The sequence below is a fragment of the Podarcis tiliguerta genome, assembly GCF_965153285.1.
Source record: "Podarcis tiliguerta genome assembly, chromosome: 7".
Taxonomy (NCBI): domain Eukaryota; kingdom Metazoa; phylum Chordata; class Lepidosauria; order Squamata; family Lacertidae; genus Podarcis; species Podarcis tiliguerta.
Window position 1 is genome coordinate 46,591,737 of NC_139540.1, and position 8,167 is coordinate 46,599,903.

An 8,167-nucleotide genomic window follows, 5' to 3' on the forward strand; every position below is an offset into this window, starting at 1 on the left:
AAGCCTGCCAATTGGCCAAATTCTTGAATCAGTTCTAAAACTTTTTTTCCACTAGATTCTGGCTCCTGCAACGTCAAAACCAGGTCATCTGCAAAAGCTCTTAATTTATATTGTTTAGCTCCGACCTGTATCCCTTTGACCAATTGGTCCTTTCTGATCGTATTCAGCAACACCTCCAGGACCGATATAAAAAGTAGTGGGGAAATTGGGCACCCTTGTCGTGTTCCTTTTTCTATTCTGAACTCTTCTGTCAAAACATTATTTACTATTAATTTAGCTTTTTGTTCAGAGTAGATTGCCCCTATACCATTTTCAAATTCTTGGCCTACCCCCATGCCTTGGAGATTCTTCTTCATAAAACTCCAAGAGATATTGTCAAAGGCTTTCTCCGCATCCACAAATATCAGCGCCGCTTTTGTATTTATATTTTCCTGTAAAAGTTCCAAAATATCAATTATATTTCTTACGTTCTCTGATAGATGTCTTCCTGGGAGAAAGCCTGCTTGATCTTTATGAATCTCCTCTGTTAGTACCTTCTTCAATCTTCTCGCCAAGATATCCGCAAATATTTTGTAATCCACATTTAACAATGATATAGGCCGGTAATTCCTAAGTTGATGTTTTTCAACGTCTGTCTTTGGTATAAGAGTCACAAAAGCTTCTTTCCACGATTCTGGAGCCTTTTCCCCCTGAAGTATTTCATTACATATTTCTTTTAAGGGTTGAGTTAGCCAGTCTTTCAATGATTTATAATATCTTGCAGTCAGCCCATCAGGTCCCGGAGCTTTGCCTAGTTGCATATTTTGGATGGCACTCTCTATCTCTTGTTCTGTTATCCTACTGCTCAGTTTAAGTTTGTTTTCTTGCGATATTTTTGGTAGCCCATTCACTTTCAAAAATTCTTCTATCTCTGTTTCTTTCTGTGGTTGTTGAGAGTAGAGCTTTTTAAAATATTTTTGAAAAGCACTCCTGATCTCGTTGGGATATTGCAACATTCTTCCTTCAACCTCCACACTTGTAATAGTGTTCATTTTTTGTCTCTTCTTTATTTGCCATGCCAATAACTTTCCACACTTATTTGCCGAATCAAATGTTCTTTGTCTCATCTGTTTGATTTTCCATTCAATCTCTTGGTTTATTAGTTGCATGTATTGTACTTGATACAACTTTATCTCTCTTAATATTTCCTGTGATTTTGGGTTTGTTCTCAATCTCTTTTCACCTTCCTTGATCTTATCCAAAATCTTTTCTCTTTTTTCCTGTTGTAATCTTCTCTTGAGTGCATTTTGTTGGATCAAAAAACCTCTCATAACAGCCTTACTTGCGTCCCATATAATTCTTTTCTCCACCGTAGTGTTCAAATTTATTTCAAAATAATCTTTCAGAGTTTTCTGGGCTTTCTTCACAAATTCCGCATCTCTAAAAAGAGAGTCATTCATCCTCCATCTGAAGGATCCAGTTGGTTGTAAGTTCATTACCATCTTAATAGCGTTATGGTCGGAGCAAGTCTTTGGGCAGATTTCCACCTTATTTATCTTTGGGGCCAGTTCTCTAGTGGTCCAAATTTGGTCAATTCTAGTCCAAGTCTTTTGGGCTTCAGAAAAGAAGGTTCCCTCTCTTTCCAGGGGATGTTTCGTTCTCCAAATGTCAATCAAATCCAAGTTATCAGTCATTTCAAAAAAGGTTTTCGGTAGTCTCCCATCTTTGGTAACTACCTGTCTTTGTGCCTTATCCATATTCGTTGAGACTACTCCGTTCATATCTCCCATTAGAATCACATTGTACTCCATATAATCCAACAATGTCTCATGCAGTCTTTTAAAAAATTCTGATTTTCCTTCATTGGGCGCGTATACGCCCACCATCAAATATTTCTGTCCATGATACTGTATTTCAATAGCCAAGTATCTTCCTTGCTCATCTTTAAAGACAAATTTTGGCGCCAGGCCTTCTTTAGCATAAATTACAACTCCTCTTTTTTTAACTTTGTCCAATGAGATAAATTCTTGTCCCAACTTTTTGTTAATTAAAATTTTTCTGTGAAGCCTGGTCACATGTGTTTCTTGCAAGCAAATCAAATCCACATGTTCTTTTTTTAATATGTGAAAAATGGATTTCCTCTTCCGAGAAATGTTCAAACCATTACAATTCCAACTCAAAAGCTGCAGAGACATGTTGTATTATTGTTATTCTGTTCCTCCCGTTGCTTCTGATAACTTGTCTTCTTCTGCTCCTGGTGGAGTCTTTCCATCCAAATTTAGATTTAGATTCAATATTGCCTCTGCTGTCTTCTTCCTTCTTTCCTCTAGTAGGTCTGCTGTCCCTTTCTGTAGGTCCTCCCCGCAGGCCTCCAAAAAACTGTCTCTGTCTTCCACTGACTTTATTTTAATCTTTCGTCCTTTGAAACTAAAGGAGAGTCCTTCTGGGAATTCCCACCTGAAGATGATATTATTTCTTCTCAGCAAGGTCACCAAGTCTTTATATCTGGCTCTGAGATCGAGCAAAAGTTTGGGGATGTCTTTAAAAATTTCAGCTCTCGATTGAGAAATTTCCAAAGGTTTGTGAAAATGCAGACCTAGGATCTTATCCCTCTCCTCCTTGGATCTTAATGTGATCAGACAATCTCTGGTTTTAATCTTTTTACTTGCTCTTCCCAGTCGGAAGGCACTCAAAATTTTTATTTCTTCCTTTTCTGGATCTAATTCCCAAAATTTCACAAACTCTTGTGACAGGTAGTCCCGCAGGCTCTCCTTCTCAATTTCAGGCAAACCTCTAATCCTGAGATTTGCCTCTCGTTCTTTCAAGTCCAATAGAGAAAACTTAACCTTGTAGTCCTCCAGCTGTCTGGTAATCGATGGTAATTTCTCCTCCGTGGCAGCTGCGACCTGTCGAGCTTCTTCTGCAATCTTTCGCGTTTTATCGGAGTCGCCCAATAATTTCTCTATTGCAGCTGTATTTTGCCGGATGCTCAGCGTATTTTGATCTATTTTTGAAGATGCATCTGCAATCCCTCTGTTCGTTTCTACCACCTGTTTTTTGATTTCTGCAATCTCCTTCTTCGTCCCTGACACCTCAGCTGTAAGTTTATCAATGGCCCCTTGTAGTTTTGAAAAGCCAGAACTTATCAGTTCATCTGTGGTAGACATTCCTTTCCCTTTCTGCTGTAAGGCAATGCCTCCTGTAGGGTCTAGAGAGCCTCTTCTTCCTGGAAGAAAGGATTTGCCCGATCTTGTTGTCTTTTCCTGATAACTCTGGTAACTCTCTTTCTCAGCCATAAGCCAAGCTTTCCCACGGTCAGACTGCAGCTGCAGCTAGGCTTGTGGCACAAACAGACAGTCCGATAAGAAATTGCAGTAAGATATTACAGTGGAAAATTACCAATAGACTTGTAACAATGTCAGTGCCCACTAGGGGGACTCTAAGATTCCACGATCAGAAGAAACAAAATGTCCTTTGGTTTACAGTCAAGACCGAATTGTATCATCAATCCTTTTGGTGACAGTTTTATGGTTCTAACACCTTTATAACAGTTTTATAGCACCTTTAACTCTCATTAGTCAAGCGCCGTCCACTATCCCCTTTATGAGGCTAGTATCTTCAAATTCGACAGCTCAGGACCTGGGAGTCAGAGCGATGTTTTTGTTACCGCAGCCTCTTTCTCCGGGGGATTTAGTCTTTCCCAAAATACTCCCCCTCCTTCCAGTTCTTGGGAGGGGGGTTGCAATCCTTTCTATGGCTTCAGAGTAGCTTTTTCAATCTCTTATTTTAGAATGTTAAAAGCATAGTCTTTACTTTCTACTATATACAAAGCGGAAGGCTGACTTCCTGTTTAGACCTTCCCGCCTCTGTTCCGATCATTCTTAAAGAAATTTAAAGTCCCGATTCTTTTCCAATTCAGGTTTTCCAAATTAAAGTCCTTCAAATTTACTGTAGTTTACTCACGATTATTCTGTTTTGTAATCCAAATTGTAACAAGAAGAGGTCGAACGCTTTCTGATTGGCAGTGCGACGTCGCTCTGAGAAGGTAGCGATAGCCTCACAGCACCACGCCGGCCCCCCCTCCGTTCCCCGGGGCTATTTACGACCCGGAGACGATCTGGAGCTGCGCTTTCGGTGCCCGCTGAGTCCCACGGCCGTAGGCTTTCCCCGCCTGCGGTTTTATGGAGTTTCTGCGTCGTCGAAGCAGTAAAACCCCGTCCTTCTCAGAGCTCTTCCTCTGAGACATCAGAGGAAAGCAGCCATCTTCAGATCGCGTTCAGACCCGGAAGTCCCCATTTATTTTCATTCAAAGCATGTGTGCCTCCTAATTTACTATGGTTTCCTAGTGATGGATTTCGGATAATATAGTGACTGCCAAGGTGACTTAGCCTTATTTATGCTCATAATAATTGACATAGCATATACTGTATGTAGCAGCTGGGATACTGTTATCCCTAACATGAAAAATATCACAGCAATTCAACTTATTAATGGACAACTTGGTGTCAAGCACATAAAAACTATTTATGCTGGCAGATGTGCATCCCACATAACAAATGAAGACTGTCATCTGGCTGAATAAGAAATGTCAAAGAAACTTACTGATAGGTTTTCTACTGGCAGACTTCTGATAGTCAGTTCTAGGGGTTGTGAGCCTATTTGTGTCTATGGGCATATTTGGAATTTTGAGAGAGTGCTGTAAGTACCAACGCTCTATTTGCTTCTCTGTCCCCTCCCCTGAGAGAAAGTGTGTGTGTGTGTGTGTGTGTGTGTTCATAAACACACACACAATTTGCATCCCACCGGAGCCCAGTGGGGTATATGGGGTGTTGGGGAGGGGTAGTGCTTCTGGTGGGGGACACGTTGTACTCCTTCTGGGGTAGTTTGTGTCAGGAGTTCAGCCTACACTCGAGTAGGACCCTGGCAGAGACACATGCCCGACTGGCATGTTCTCTCCCTCCTGGTTGATCGTTCGGGAGCTTCAGAAGCTTTCTTCATCCCAAACATCACAGCAACCGATGCCAACAGACATCGGCACACTTAGGGATCCTCAGAGTTTGCGCACCTTGCATGACAGACCTCAGCAACTCAGCATTTTGGCTAATCTACTTTATTTACATATAAACACACACGGAGCACAGCAACATAGCTCACTTTCTCTCTGGCATCAGACAGCAAAGAGAGAAAGAACAAAGGACAATAGTCCCACTTCACGGAACACAATAACATAAACATCCTGTCTCCGTCACTTCCCACTCTGTGGAGTCAAAATATACTGTCATGTGAAAGACAAAAATCCCATGACTGCAATCATGGATCAGGTATTCTAACATCTTGCGCATCTTTGGTACCCTCTCTGCACTCACCACTCACCTGTGTCTCCTAGAAGCTGTCAGCATGCAACAGTGGCCACACCCCGGGAAACAGCATCAACTGACTGGGTGAGGGTAGCTGATAGGTCTCAAACTGTGAGTTAGGGACTTCCCCTGCATGTGAAGACAGGCTCTGGCGGATTGAGCAGATGAGACTAGTCATGGGTCCAAACATCAAGAAGGTGGTTTATGCACATGCTGTAGAGGGAAATGAGGGGCAGATGAGGCTTGTCAAGCTGGGAAGGTAGTCCACCTACCCGCAGCTTGGTCAGACTCATGTTTGTAGCTTCGAGAACGCTGTCTAACCATCTTGTCCTCTGTCGTCCCCTTCTCCTTGTGCCCTCCATCTTTCCCAACATCAGGGTCTTTTCCAGGGAGTCTTCTCTTCTCATGAGGTGGCCAAAGTATTGGAGCCTCAGCTTCATGATCTGTCCTTCCAGTGAGCACTCAGGGCTGATTTCCTTCAAAATGGATAGGTTTGATCTTCTTGCAGTCCATGGGACTCTCAAGAGTCTCCTCCAGCACCATAATTCAAAAGCATCAATTCTTCGGCGATCAGCCTTCTTTATGGTCCAGCTCTCACTTCCATACATCACTACTTGGAAAACCATAGCTTTTACTATACGGACCTTTGTCGGCAAGGTGATGTCTCTACTTTTTAAGATGCTGTCTAGGTTTGTCATTGCTTTCCTCCCAAGAAGCAGGCATCTCTTAATTTGGTGGCTGCTGTCACCATCTGCAGTGATCATGGAGCCCAATAAAGTAAAATCTTCTCCTTCTATTTGCCAGGAGGTGATGAGACCAGTGACCATGATCTTCGTTTTTTTGATGTTGAGCTTCAGACCATATTTTGCGCTCTCCTCTTTCACCCTCAATAAAAGGTTCTTTAATTCCTCCTCACTTTCTGCCATCAAAGTTGTGTCATCTGCATATCTGAGGTTGTTGATATTTCTTCCAGCAATCTTAATTCCGACTAGGGATTCATCCAGCCCAGCCTTTCGCATGAATTCTGCATATAAGTTAAATAAGCAGGGAGACAAAATACAGCCTTGTCGTACTCCTTTCCCAATTTTGAACCAATCAGTTGTTCCATATCCAGTTCTAACTGTAGCTTCCTGTCCCACATAGAGATTTCTCAGGAGACAGATGAGGTGATCAGGCACTCCCATTTCTTTAAGAACTTGCCATAGTTTGTTGTGGTCGACACAGTCAAAGGCTTTTGCATAGTCAATGAAGCAAAAGTAGATGTCTTTCTGGAACTCTCTAGCTTTCTCCATAATCCAGCGCATGTTTGCAATTTGGTCTCTGGTTCCTCTGCCTCTTCTAAATCCAGCTTGCACTTCTGGGAGTTCTCGGTCCATATACTGCTTGAGCCTTCCTTGTAGAATTTTAAGCATAACCTTGCTAGTGTGTGAAATGAGTGCAATTGTGCAGTAGTTGGAGCATTCTTTGGCACTGCCCTTCTTTGGGATTGGGATGTAGACTGATCTTCTCCAAACCTCTGGCCACTGCTGAGTTTTCCAAACTTGCTGGCATATTGAGTGTAGCACCTTAACAGCATCATCTTTTAAAATTTTAAGTAGTTCAGCTGGAATACCATCACTTCCACTGGCCTTGTTATTTGCAGTGCTTTCTAAGGCCCATTTGACTTCACTCTCCAGGATGTCTGGCTCAAGGTCAGCAACCACACTACCTGGGGTGTACGAGCCATCCATATCTTTCTGGTATAATTCCTCTGTGTATTCTTGCCACCTCTTCTTGATGCCTTCTGCTTCTGTTAGGTCCTTACCACTTTTGTCCTTTATTATGGTAATCTTTGAACGAAATGTTCCTTTCATATCTCCAATTTTCTTCAACAGATCTCTGGTTCTTCCCATGCTGTTGTTTCCCTCTGTTTCTTTGCATTGCTCGTTTAAGAAGGCCTTCTTATTTCTCCTTGCTATTTTTTGGAAATCTGCATTCAATTTCCTGTATCTTTCTCTATCTCCCTCGCATTTTGCTTGGCTTCTCTCCTCCACTATTTGTAAGGCCTCATTGGACAGCCACTTTGCTTTCTTGCATTTCCTTTTCATTGGGATAGTTTTCGTTGCTGCCTCCTGTATAATGTTGTGAGCCTCCATCCATAGTTCTTCAGGCACTCTGTCCAGCAAATCTAAATCCTTAAACCTGTTCTTCACTTCCACTGTGTATTCATAAGGGATTTGATTTAGATTGTATCTTACCGGCTCAGTGGTTTTTCCTACTTTCTTCAGTTTAAGCTTGAATTTTGCTATAAGAAGCTGATGATCTGAGCCACAGTCATCTCCAGGTCTTGTTTTTGCTGACTGTATTGAGCTTCTCCATCTTTGGCTGCAGAGAATATAATCAATCTGATTTCGATGCTGCCCATCTGGTGATGTCCACGTGTAGAGTCATCTCTTGTGTTGTTGGAAAAGCGTGTTTGTGATGACCAGCTTGTTCTCTTGACAGAACTCTATTAGCCTTTGCCCTGCTTCATTTTGCTCTCCAAGGCCAAACTTGCCAGCTGTTCCTTTTATCTCTTGATTCCCTACTTTAGCATTCCAATCCCCTATAATGAGAAGAACATCCTTCTTTGGTGTCACTTCTCTAAGGTGTTGTAAGTCTTCATAGAATTGGTCACTTTCAGTTTCTTCAGCACCAGTAGTTGGTGCATAAACTTGGATTACTGTGATGTTAAAAGGTCTGCCTTGGATTCGTATCGAGATCATTCTATCATTTTTGAGATTGCATCCCAGTATTGCTTTCGCCACTCTTTTGTTGACTATGAGGGCCTCTCGATTTCTTTTGCAGGTTTC

The 8,167-nt window shown here is 42.1% G+C and overlaps 1 protein-coding gene across 6 annotated transcripts in view; it reads right to left on the reverse strand.

Moving 5' to 3' along the window:
• LOC310681990 (uncharacterized protein) overlaps positions 1–5,602 on the reverse strand; it is a 31,709-nt gene extending 26,107 nt beyond the window's left edge. For 4 of the 6 annotated variants that reach the window (XR_014513698.1, XM_083450253.1, XM_083450252.1 and 1 more), the window contains exon 1: positions 4,582–4,708. Coding sequence is in view for 3 of the 6 variants with exons in the window: in XM_083450253.1 (XP_083306379.1) it covers positions 4,582–4,654 (73 nt within the window). In the remaining 3 variants the exon portion in view is untranslated. Of the gene's footprint in view, positions 1–4,581; positions 4,709–5,352 lie in introns of those variants that run through there. The other 2 variants (XR_014513699.1, XR_014513700.1) reach the window with 1 other exon arrangement.
• Between the last annotated feature and the right edge of the window lie 2,565 nt (positions 5,603–8,167).